Source organism: Pelophylax lessonae (genome assembly GCF_965119305.1).
Source record: "Pelophylax lessonae genome assembly, chromosome: 1".
Classification (NCBI taxonomy): Eukaryota; Metazoa; Chordata; class Amphibia; order Anura; family Ranidae; genus Pelophylax; species Pelophylax lessonae.
The window spans coordinates 891,929,536-891,943,210 of NC_138768.1; the positions used below are offsets into that span (position 1 = coordinate 891,929,536).

Below are 13,675 nucleotides of genomic sequence, written 5' to 3' on the forward strand. Positions count from 1 at the left end.
CACCATAAGGGCTCATTAACAAAAATCATATCTTCTATCATGTGACCACAGTGAGCTGAGATCTGATTGGTTGCTGGGGCTCAGGTCACATGGTACATCCTCATTACTCTGTATAAAGTAACTTTTATATCAATGGAAGATCAAACCTAACTCTGTCTTCTCTTCTCTTGGTTTCAGATGACGGGCTTTTTGCAGGTAAGGAGCTTCATTATTAAGTCTTTTTATGTTTCCATCATTCTGTAATAAAAATGTCACTTAAAGTAGAACTCCAGCCAAGACTTTCTTTTTCTTGGATTGAGTGTGGAAAGGTAAGTGTCTGTGTCAGCTCTGCTGTGCTGTCTGTGTTCTCCCCATTTCTTTCTGTCCTCACCTGTCCTGTGACACCATATCAAACTCTGACTGATGTGGTGTCACCTGGAGAGAATGTGTGGGGGGAAATAACCCAGCAGATACAGTCAGCAATATAAACCCTTTGCTGCTCCACCCAAAAAAAGTTTGTCTGGAGTTACACTTTAAATGGGTGTTAATACAATAAGTTAGCATAAGCCGTGTGTAGGGGCAGCCCTAGAAAAGAAGAGCATAGCCCTCCCCTAGTACCCAAAACAGCTCTGTGATCTGTCTTCCATCATCCTCCAGTACAGCTCTGTGATCTCTCTTCCATCACCCTCCAGTACAGCTCTGTGATCTCTCTTCCATCATCCTCCAGTACAGCTCTGCGATCTCTCTTCCATCATCCTCCAGTACAGCGCTGTGATCTCTCTTCCATCATCCTCCAGTACAGCTCTGTGATCTCTCTTCCTTCATCTTCCAGTACAGCTCTGTGATCTCTCTTCCATCATCCTCCAGTACTGCTCTGTGATCTCTCTTCCATCATCCTCCAGTACAGCTCTGTGATCTCTCTTCCATCATTCTCCAGTACAGCTCTGTGATCTCTCTTCCTTCATCCTCCAGTACAGCTCTGTGATCTCTCTTCCATCACCCTCCAGTACAGTTCTCAGATCTCTCTTCCATCATCCTCCAGTACAGCGCTGTGATCTCTCTTCCATCATCCTCCAGTACAGCTCTGTGATCTCTCTTCCATCATCCTCCAGTACAGCTCTGTGATCTCTCTTCCATCATCCTCCATAACAGCTCTGTGATCGCTCTTCCATCATTCTTCAGTACAACTATGTGATCTTTCTTCCATCATCCTCCAGTACAGCTCTGTGATCTCTCTTCCATCATCCTCCATAACAGCTCTGTGATCGCTCTTCCATCATTCTTCAGTACAACTATGTGATCTTTCTTCCATCATCCTCCAGTACAGCTCTGTGATCTCTCTTCCATCATCCTCCAGTACAGCTCTGTGATCTCTCTTCCATCATCCTCCAGTACAGCTCTGTGATCTCTCTTCCATCATCCTCCAGTATAGCTCTGTGATCGCTCTTCCATCATCCTGCAGTACAGCTCTGTGATCTCTCTTCCATCATCCTCCATAACAGCTCTGTGATCTCTCTTCCATCATTCTCCAGTACAGCTCTGTGATCTCTCTTCCATCATCCTCCAGTACAGCTCTGTGATCTCTCTTCCATCACCCTCCAGTACAGCTCTGTGATCTCTCTTTCATCACCCTCCAGTATCTGTGACGGAACTACCCTGCACCCTGCTTGGGTGTTTCTGTCAGTATAACTCTTCATCCAGTCTGGACATTGGAACCAGGTATTATAGTGGAATATGGCATAGCACCCAGGAATCTAGCTGACACTAGCTTAGGTGCTCTGTAACTGAAACTGTTTATTGAAAACTCACACAGGATTTATAGTACATCAGATCAGGTGAGCCTGATCACATTATCGTATGCAAAGGAAACTGTATACAGAAATATAATTAACATAACTAAGAAACAACCAACATATAGTATATGCTAATCCACATCTAGCAACTAATACCTGACAGTGATATAATTTACTTCTAAGCTAATCAACATAAACATATAACATCCCACAATAGTTTGCTAACAAGGTGGAGGGGACACAATACTAGCAGACAGACAGAAAGAATAGGTGACCCAATTACCAATGGGAGAGACACAAACTTGTGTATTCTGTCCACTAGACTCGTCATCAGAAGACATACAATGTCCCAGCAGTCTCATACGTGGAATTAATTTATCTTCATAGATCTCCCTAGGGTTACGGTTAATAAATATTTCTGTCCCAAGTGAGAGCCTCTTCAACCCAGTCTGCAGGAGGGCCACCATATTCCCTCTGACCATTAGTCTTTACATGATTAATATTACACCTTTCCATGCACTCCAGAAGGGAAGCTTTATTGTCCTTATTCAGAGAATACGGGAGAATTGCTCTCAGCATCCATTAAGTGGTGGTCCATCATTATAGAATGATCTGCTCTCTCCATGGGGCATAATCATTGGGTAGGAGGCTTGCCCCTATTCCTCTCCAAAAGCCCTCATCCTGGTTGGGTTTGTCACAGTATCTATTTATTACAGGTATATATACAGCACTGACAATTTACACAGCTCTTTAAATATTGTACATTCACATCAGACCCTACCCTTAAGCAGCTTACAATGTAAGGCCCTTCTCTCACCGGCACATACAACGGTCAATCTAGCCCGGAGCCAGTTATCTACCAGAATGTCTTTGGAATTTGTGAGAAAACCCTTACAAGCACAGGGAGAACATGAAAACTCCGTGCAGATTGTTTCCTGGTGGGGATTTTAGCCAAGGACCCCAGCGCTGCAAGACAGAAGTGCTAACCACCAACTCTCTCTGCTGCTCATTGTGATATACACTGACATCCATCACCACATACTACACAATATATACAATGTGAGATGACTGTAGTATGTTTCCAGACACAACGAGAATGTTCTGCTTATTTCCTGTCCATGTTTTGTATTGTATCCGAAGAATCACATATACAATGTTCTCAGCGAATTATGGTTTTCTATTTCTTATAGATATAATTAGGGCAATTCCCCAATCACCACCAGATGATCTAAACTCCATTGGGAACTCAGGTAAAGACATTATTATTCTGTGTATTATATTATTTTATGATGAATGAGTTTCACTTTTTGAATTGAAGTTACTGAAATAAATCAACTTTTTGTTGATGTATTTTAGGACTATATTTGTTTACTATATAACAAGACTTTTTTTTGCCTTTTTATCACAACGGAGCATGGCACAGCATTTTTTTCTTGTTTATTGAAGGTCGTATGTTCACCTTTGTGTACTAACTGCTAACTAACTATACAGCGCTCGCTTCACTATGTCTTTATTGTTAACTTTACTTGGATTCCTTTCGCTGAGCAGTCACTGCTCCTGAGACTTCCTTCCCGCTTGGCTTTTTTGCACTACCCTCTTGTAAATGAACTAATGGTCGTTGGCTCTTTCTTGTGGGCTCAACACGGTTCTTTTAGTATCATAGTTCTGTTTAGCGCATTATAGTTACAAGCCTTCTTTTTCCCCTTTTTGTCTTCTCCTTATCACCCTTCTCAAATACGCTCGCTTAAGGACACTGGAACGTGATCTCCAAGCGTCCTATGTGACTTTCCAATCTGACCCAACAACGGCATACAAGGTGTGGTATGAGAAAGTACGGGCCGAGCTGGATCTTCTGCTAGCAGAATCAGCTGAGAAAGCTATTCGCCATTCCCACCATACATTGTACATAAAATCCAATAAGCCTGATATGTTACTGGCCACACAATTACGCAAGCTTGTTTAGACCCATAGGCCAATCCCCCTAAAAACTCTCACGCCACTTATATCAGCAACCCAGTAAAAGCTTTGCAGGAATTCCAACACCATCTATCTGCACTGTACGCTTCCTTCCACTCTTTCTCTGACCAACAAGCAGCCACAGTCTTGCAAAACATTAATTTGCCTACAGTGACACCTTCATAAAAAGCTGGCTTTGACTGCCCCATATTGACAGAAGAAATGACCAGAGACATTAAATCTATGGGAAGCAGTAAGCATACCGGTCCTAATGGACTACCATCGGGCTACTACAAGTCATTTGCAGAATACCTGGCCCCTGTCCTAGCTAGGGGATTTATTTCCCTACTTGATGGCTGTTCTGTTCTCACTACACGTATGCCCCAGGCGTGTGCAGCTCAACATACAGCTAAACCTTTAATCCTACAATAACCAGTCCTTTTGTAACTTAAGACTTTATTCCAGTGAAAGAATGGTGGTCACATGACAGGTTACAAGTCAGAATGGATATGCAAATAGGATTGTGAATAGTCAGATAGGACTGATCAGATAGGATTGAGAATATGGTGAAACTGTAAATAAACATACAATCAGTGTACAAACATAAACAATATATGCACTGAGTATATAACTGACAGTTCATAGGCATACCAGCAATGCTTCAAAGGGGGGTTCAGGAATCTCCCACAACAACCTCAGATGCAGTCTGCTCCTTCTTGAGGTAAATCTAAAATGGAGATTCTCTCAGAGAGGGGTGGAACTAATACTCAGTAATAGAGAACAGGAAATACCATAAAGTGCTGTAGAACAACAGTCTATGTCACAGTGGCACCTTGTGGACAATATTGGTATTACAACTTCCACTAACATTAATTATTTCTAAGCTGGAGGCATGACAATGGCCACTCCTTTTGACCCAAAACTGTAACTACTGCATCACTTATTACCCCAAACCTGCCTCTGACCTTATGTCCTGGGCCAACTATCGCCCAATTTCCTTGCCTAATAATGACGTTAAATTGTTAGCAAAGGTCCTTTCCTCATGTCTGAATGCAATTATAGGCTCCCTGATCCATAAGTATCAAATAGACTTCATCCCCAATTGTCAAGCCTTAGATAACACATGGAGAGTGACGTCTTTACTACATATAATCCACTCCCATCACATCCCAGCCTATTTCTTATCTCTAGAGATATGTAAGGCATTTGACTCTGTTTCCTGGATGTAATAAATTACATCCCTACTCGCTGGGTCTTCGGCCCAAACTTTTTACAGTGAATATTTGTGATGTATGAGAACCCCAGGGTTCCTCTATGATACGTAAGATATAGCTCCTCAGTTTTCCCCATAGTGAGAGGGATGAGACAGAGTTGCCCCCTGTATCCACTGCTTTTCGTGCTGGTAATCGAGCCCCTGGCACATCTCATTCACGATAATCTGAACGTTATAGGGGTAGCAGACACTGCCCGTAAACTCTGCATGTTTTACTCTTTGTTACATCCCCCCTATTTCAACCTGGAACCTATTCTCTCTACTGGATTCTTTCACCCAGGTCTCTGGTCAGGAATTTAATTGGAATAAATCAAGGGCTTAAAATATTACGTTATCGGTGGATGAATGTCCCCTCTTACAACAGTCCTTTCCTTTCCAATGGTCATCCCACTCTTTGAAATACCAAGGTGTGCACCTGACCAATCATCCAGACTCTTTAAATAAAGCAAACTACCCTCCAATACTTGCTCATTTAATGCACTTAATGTTTAAATGTATTTGGGGTACCACTCGGCCATGCCTCTCGAGGTTCTACACTCAAAACAGTCTGGTGGCCTGGGTATTCTGCATTTTTCAAAATATTATCAGGTGGCCCAACTGGCTCCCCTCCTCAAATATCATGCCAATCAGGAAGCCCCAATATAGGATGGAATTGAAGCCCAGGGTGCTGACCCCCACACTATAGACAATCTACCACACCAGAGCTAGGCCACACATTTCACCCACCTACTCCACAATCCTCATGTATCTAGGACACGCATCAAGGCAAAACTAATTTTACCACACCGACCCTTATTATCTTTCTTCCACAACCCGGCCTCCTACAGTGGCCTCCCCAATTTAATTTCAAGATTGGACATGCTTACACCTAACTTGACCACACCACCTTGTGCCTTCCAAAGGCTTTAAATTATTCCCGTCCCTAAAAGAGCAATATAAACTCCCCAATTCAGATCTTTAGGTACCTTCAAATTAAACACTTTTATGCGGCTACACTTCCGTCCACCACAGACCTCAGCATGAGGTTTTGTATGTTAACACTTCTGCATCTGACCAGCACCCTAAGGGTGTTATTTATAAATTGTGTACAACATGACTATCCACCCCACAGCCACCCCCGCCAGCCTCATGAACTACAGATCTAGCCTTAGACCTTTCCTTAGAGGATTGCTTAGAGTTTTGGCAAACAACTCCTAAGGTTTCTCCAAATTTTGCTGCTCTTGAGACATCTTATAAAGTTCTATCGCTCTGGTATCTAGTGCCACATAGGATATTCAAATATGTCCCAGGCTACCCATCCATCTGTTTTCAGCAGTCAGGCACATATATACATACATGGTGGCCTTGTTCCATTGTAGAGTCCTATTGGGAAGACATTTTTTCAAACCTGTCTTCGTTATTTGACACTTGATCCATGAATAGCCCTGTTAAACCTTAAGCCTGTGGAGCTGACCAGGAACCAGTGTCGCCTCCTCTTCTTCATCACGACTGCCGCAAAGCAGACAATAGCCAAAGACTGGACGACACCGTTACTTTGGGTAGTCACTGCTAAAAACAGTCACCCAGGTGATAATACACGCCAAGATAGAAACAACACTCCAGGATAAGCTGAGATGATACACTAAAATCGGCCAACCTTGGGTTGATAGGTTTTTGCCCCCTGATTTTTATGCCTCCCTCATGCAGTGCAATTCTAATAGCATCATGGGCCCCTGAGCAAAGTAATGCACTAAGGCCCCTACCAGCCTGCATCAGGTGTCCCCATCACAGTACCCCCTTACATCAGGTTCCCCCATCACAGTGCCCATATAGTGTACATCAGGTGTCCCCATCACAGTGTCCCCTTACATCAGGTGTCCCATTACATCAGGTGCCCCATCACAGTGCCCATATACTGTACATCAGGTGTCCCCATCACAGCACCCTCTTGCATCAGGTGGCCCCATTACAGTGCCCATTTACTGTACATCAGGTGTACCCAATACAGTATTCCCCTTACATCAGGTTCCCTCATCACAGTGCCCCCTTAGATGAGTTTGCCCTATCCCAATGCCCATATACTTTAGGTGTACCTATCACAGTGCCTCCATAATTTATGTTCCCCCATCAGTGTCCCAATACATTAGGTTCCCCTATTCCAGTGTCCCCATACATTAGGTTCCCCTATTAGTGTCACCATACATTAGGTTCCACCATAACAGTGTCCCCAAAAAATCAGGTTCCCCCATACATTAGAGTTGTGCCCCCACTCACCCCTTCACCATTTTACTCACAGATGCTGTTCCCACCTGCAATGAAAGTAGCTTCTCTTTTCTCTCCCGTGCGGATACTGAGGTGAGTTCTCAGTAGCAGCGCCATCTCACTTCCTCCCCCTACAGGAGGGAGGAGAAAGCTGAATCCTCTCTCCAGCAGAAGCCTGATCAGCGCCTTCTGACAGGAGTGACATTGCAGTTACTTCTGTCAAAGAGGAGTGGCCAAATTACCAGTGCACCCACCCTAACACAGTGCCTGCCCCTCCCCTTTTCCCGCCCTTGACCATGGGCCCTCCACCATGAACCTGGGGCCCCTAGGCAGTTCCAAGGTGTGCCTGTTCATTAAGATGGACCTGCCCTCATGAAGCCATAGCTGACCTGTTATTCATGCCAGTTGATTGTGCTTTTGGACCATGGCATGTTTAAACGCGGACCCATCCCTTTCTCCTTACCCTTTCTCCCATTCTTCTCCCATTACTCTTCTAAATTTTTCTTTTGACACTGCCTGAATACAATAGTTCGCAATAGAGGTTGCAGTTTAGTGTGGATGGGGTAATACATTGAATGTGAGCTGAACGAGAGAAAACCAATCATGCATGGCTAGCTTTCATCCTCTTTCCTCATCCTCCACAAGGACAAGGTGGTTCTTTGAAGTTCATATTATTCTTCCATCTCTGAGAGAACAATGTGCTCCTTCCTCTTGTCCATCTCTCTTATCCTCGTTTGCTGTTCACTCTCTGATTGTCACACAGTGGCCAGTATTAATTTGTCCTCTATGGCTTCCTTCTATAAGGTGGCTTCAGGCTAAGTCATTTCTGAGATTTCCCACAATGCCAAGTGCTGATATTACACGATGGGTTCACCAGATGATATCCCAGCCATAAATATAATGGGTTGGTGAAATTCTCGCGCTGTCACTCTATATAAATCCTTAATTCCTTTAATGCTGCGGGTACTGTTATTGGTAACCTACACAATCCAGAAATTTATAGCAGGGGGGAGTACCGCGCTTTAAAGGTGCTTAGTGCATACTATTCATATAAATACATTTACTTTCAGTGCTTTCAAATGTTAATAATATAAATCCCTTGTGCTAAGATTGTATAAATATTCTCCAGTGCATAAATATTAAAAATTTGAAAAAATTTCCATTAATATCTCTCAAATATAAAATATTTCTTATAGGTGATGTAAAATTTGTGCTATAAACAATCCTTAAAATTTATTATAAATTGTTAAATAAAGTGCCAGTGATAAAGTATGTGCTTTTAAGCTTACAATAAATATATAATTCAAAAGTGATAAAGTGCCAAAAGTGTCCTTATATTACACTGAAATAAATATATAAATAAGGTTGTGTATGTTCAAACGCCTTTTATTTCCCAAAATTCATGCAGGTGCTCTTCCATGCAGTGGCCACTAGGTGTCCTAAGCGCTCACCTCAATTGCCTTTATAACCAGCTTTGTATTGTATCATATGTGGTATTTCCTCCTTTTCTATGGTTAATGGATCCGGCCACTAATCCCCACACTTTTTCCTTTTTCAAACGATATTCCAAGGGGTATGTGTGGAGCCTAAGGCGCTTAGGACACCTAGTGGCCACTGCATGGAAGAGCACCTGCATGAATTTTGGGAAAGAAAAGGCGTTTGAACATACACAACCTTATTTATATATTTATTTCAGTGTAATCTAAGGACACTTTTGGCACTTTATCACTTTTGAATTATATATCCCAGCCATACTCTACCAAAGGATGAGAGGCCATGTTCCCTGTCACTGCTCATTCTCAGGAGGTCAGTAGGTACCTGGTAGGCACCAGACATCGGTTATACAGGTATATAGAGCTGGTCCTCAGCTCATACACTTACCAAGTTCTATCACATGGAGGTCACTGCGTCAGTCAAAACCAGCCTTTGGAGAAAAGTACAGGCAGCTGTGGAAATAAGCCAAGGCTGTTGGTATAATCTCTCTCTCTCCCCCCCCCCCCCCCTTTTTTTTTTCTTTTTCTTAGGGATACTTTTGGACATCTCAGATGTTTGCTGCCTCCAATTCATTCTGTGGAAAAAAAAATGAAATGTCTACTCAGCATTAAATCCTTTCCTCCAGTAGTTCATTGGGAGACGTTAATCCTGCACATTATTGTAGTTGATTTGTCTGCCTGAGTTAAGAGCTTCACAGTAGCCAATAGACACAGCTAAGCCTTTTGGATTGTCCAGTATTCAGACTCCTTGATCCAAAGCATATACCAAGAGCTCTGCTGAGCTTTTTGGTTTGCCTAGTCTTAGCCTAGTCCAACCTCCTAGAGCTGCAGCATATACCCAGAGCTCTGCTGTGCCTTTTGTTTTGCCTAGTGTCCAACCTTCTAGAGCAGAAGCATATACCCGGAGATCTGCTGTGCCTTGTGGCTTGCTTAGTGTTCAACCTCCTAGAGCTCTGCTGTGCCTTTTGGTTTGCCTAGTGTCCAAACTACTGGCGCAGAAGCATTTACCCAGAGATCTGCGTTAACTTTTTGTTTTTTTTGTTTTTTTTTTTTTTTTTGTTTTTTTCAGTGTCCAACCTCCTAGAGCAGAAGTATATACCCAGAAATCTTCTGAGCCTTTTAGTTTGCTTAGTGTCGACCGGGTACCTCCGTTGACAGATGCTCCTAGTGCTTCCCGAGGGGCTCCAAGCACTCCACCAGACACCGTAACCACTTCAGACCCCACGAACCGCCGCAGCTTGGTTAGGGTCTTGCAGTCTCCTACCCACCCTGGACCTCCGACAAGGCTCCAGGTTCCTGTGGGTGAACCTATCTTTCCCCAGAGAGTGCAGCAGAACAAGCTCTTACACAAGCTCTGACAAGAGCTCAGTGATTCTCTAAAGGAGTATGGAAGACCATAGCAATCCCTTGCAGCAGATTCCCCCAATAAGAGACAGAACTCTAGGTGAGGGTGAAGGAACTCTAGAACAACTTTATTGAACAAGACTTGTATACAGAATTTGTAACATCCCGCCCCCAACAACCGCTTTCCTATTGGTCAATTGTAAAGTACCTGTGGTCCTCCTTCAGGTTCTCCTTAGCCATGCAAATGATGACTTGAAAATGAGTCAGCAGGGATTGGTCCGATAGCTTGACCAGAAGGACTGCCATGTGCAATGAGACAGAAGCCCCCAGGGGGCAATCAATGTACACAATAGCCAGACACAGAACAATGGGAGGTCATTAGCACTTAGCAATGCAAAAGGGCAATCCACGTTCCCTCCCAATACACAACAAAAGGAATACCTGTCTGACATTGAAAGATATGGAATATACCCAGCATTTAGGAATTACAGATTTCATGGCAAATGGGAATAAATCTTAATATTTCTATATGGGGATATTGCTGGCAAATATGAAGCAATCCAAACCATTACTTATCTGTCTTTAAATTTCAGTGAAGGTGAATACTGTCAGTGTCCAACCTCCTAGAGCTCTGGTGTGCCTTTTTGTTTGCCTAGTGTCTAACCTAGTAGAGCAGAAGCATATACCCAGAGATCTGCTGTGCTTTGTGGTTTGCTTAGCGTCCAACCTCCTAGAGATCTGCTGTGCCTTTTTGTTTGCCTAGTGTCCAACCTCCTAGAGCCAAAGCACATACCCAGAGATCTGCTGTGTCCTTCCTGTTACATTGGAATCATCAGCAGATCTCAAGGAACCCAACATTAGGGGACACACAGGAGATCACCAGCTGTCCTCCTGCCTGATGTAGTGTACAAAATGCTGCAAAATATTTCTCGTAGAATGACTTCATCTCATATTTTAATGTTTTCAGGTAATGAAACTACGGTGAACTCAACCCAACATATTGAGGTCCACATACAGCACAAATTGTTTTTACATGAATTTAAAGAGTATATGAATAGCTGGTTGGTGACAAAGTTTGTGCCCTCCATCTATATCGTGGTTCTCCTCGTGGCTCTTCCTCTCAATATAATGGCGATCATCGTGTTCTTGGTGAAGGTGAAGGTGAAGAAGCCGACAGTGGTGTACCTGCTGAACCTAGCTGCTGCTGATGTTCTCTTTGTTAGTATTCTTCCTTTCCACATTGTGTACCGATTCTCAGGAAATAACTGGATGGTGGGGGAAGGGATGTGCCGATTAGTCACGGCCATGTATTTAAGTAACATGCGTGGATCCATCCTTCTGATGACGAGTATTAGTATGGACCGGTTCCTGGCTCTGGTCTATCCGATCAAGTCCCTTCCCTGGCGCACAGTAAGACGAGCCTGGCTGGTGTGTGGCTGCATCTGGGTGATATCGATGGTCAGCACCGTGCCGATTCTCATAAGACAACAAACCCGACCGTTTCCCGACCTAAATATCACAACGTGTACTGATGTTCAGGATGCCGAATTGGTTGAAAGGTCTCATGTTTACTACTATTTCCCCTTTTATATTGCACTTTTCTATTTTATACCTTTAATTATAACAATCTTCTGTTACATTGGAATTATCCGCAGTCTCAGCGCTCCGAGCATTAAGGGCGCCCAGAAGAGATCCCGAGCCGTCCTCCTGTCTGTGGTTGTGCTGTGTGTGTTTGTCCTCTGCTTTGGCCCAGCCAATGTTATTTGGTTCATGCATTTCCTGCAGATCTATAACCAAGCCGGTAACTTCCTGTACATCGTCTACATCATCAGTGTCAGTGTGAGCAGTGTCAGTTGTTGTCTGGATCCTCTGATCTATTATTATGCATCCTCACAGTGGCAGAGACACGTCTACACCCTGCTGGGATGTAAGAGAGAACAGACACCACCAGTAGGCCAGCAGCGGGTCCTCCTCCACAAAGACCAGATACAGAAAACTCCCAACAATTCTACTGACATTTCCCGGTTTATATAAGTGGAGGAGGCAGAACATTTCCAGAAAGTGATCCCCTTTATAAAGAAAAATAATTAATATTTGGTTTACTAATGGTATATGAGAGTATTAAGAGCTTACAGTATATGCTGATGATGGATTCTTTATATAACTGGTTCTCTTGATATAAATTACTTTGCAGAAAATTTTTAGAAGGTGATTGGAATGTATTGTTCGAAAATCCTTGTCACAAATCTGCTGCTTTGCTGGTGATCTGTCACCTGTATTCCCAAAGATCAGCAGGCATACTGGTACATGAAGTTCCAGTGCTTCTTCATGTCCTCAGCTTCCAGAGAAGATTCCTAGTGACCCCTATACTCCCAGTGTTCTACATTCTGAGAGACTCCTTGTAACCCCAAAATTCTTAGACTTCCTGTAGCTGGATCCCCCTTTTTCATAGTGTTTGTTTGCAAGGTCCCCCAGTGTGATCTCTGTACCCCAGTGTGATCTCTGTACCCCAGTGTTCCCAGTGTCCCCCAGTGTTATCTCTGTACCCCCAGTGTCTTCCAGTGTGATTTTCATGCCTCCAGTGTGATCTCTGTACCCCAGTGTCCCCCAGTGTGATCTCTTTACCCCCAGTGTTCCCAGTGCCTTCCAGTGTGACCTCTGTAACCCCAGTGTTTCCAGTGTGATTTCTGTACCCCCAGTGTCTTCCAGTGTGATCTCTGTATCCCTAGTGTTCCCAGTGTGATCTCTGTACCCCAGTGTTCCCAGTGTCTCCCAGTGTGATCTTTTTACCCACAATGTTCCCAGTGCCTTCCAGTGTGACCTCTGTACCCACAGCTTTCCCAGTGTGATTTCTGTACCCCCAGTGTTCCCAGCGTCTTCCAGTGTGATCTCTGTATCCCTAGTGTTCCCAGTGTGATCTCTGTACCCCAGTGTTCCCAGTGTGATCTTTTTACCCACAATGTTCCCAGTGCCTTCCAGTGTGACCTCTGTACCCACAGCTTTCCCAGTGTTCCCAGCGTCTTCCAGTGTGATCTCTGTATCCTTAGTATCTTCCAGTGTGATCTCTGTATCCTTAGTGTCTTCCAGTGTGATTTCCCCCCCCCCGTGTTCCCAGTGAGATATATGTACCCCCAGTGTTCCCAGTGTCTTCCAGTGTGATCTCTGTACCCCCAAGGTCCCCAGTTTTTTCTACCGTGATCTCTGAACCCCCAGTGTTTTCAGTGTCTTCCAGTGTGATCTCTGAACCCCAGTGTTTTCAGTGTCTTCCAGTGTGATCTCTGAACCCCAGTGTTTTCAGTGTCTTCCAGTGTAATCTCTGTACCCCCAGTGTTTTCAGTGTCTTCCAGTGCAATCTCTATACCGCCAATGTTCCCAGTGTCTTCCAGTGTGATCTCTGTACCCCCAGTGTTCCCAGTGTCTTCCAGTGTGATCTCTGTACCCTGTATTCCTTATTTATTCAAAAAGATAGCCTTCTGTCCTTGTGTACCCACATTCCGCATTCCCTGTGAGCTCAGCATCCCACTGCTGCGAAGATACTCCTGTCTCCCTGTGAGTCCTGCACCCCAGTGCTGCACTATACTCCTGTAAATCCTGTG

General features: G+C 43.9%; 1 protein-coding gene across 1 annotated transcript; it reads left to right on the plus strand.

The window, feature by feature from the left end:
• Positions 1-11,036: 11,036 nt before the first annotated feature.
• On the plus strand, positions 11,037-12,138 carry LOC309566496 (proteinase-activated receptor 1-like; the record flags this gene model as incomplete). The annotated part of the gene is made up of 1 exon (XM_082271666.1): positions 11,037-12,138. The coding sequence occupies one exon, from the start codon at positions 11,037-11,039 to the stop codon at positions 12,111-12,113; it is 1,077 nt and encodes a 358-aa protein (XP_082127792.1). The 3' UTR covers positions 12,114-12,138.
• Positions 12,139-13,675: the final 1,537 nt, after the last annotated feature.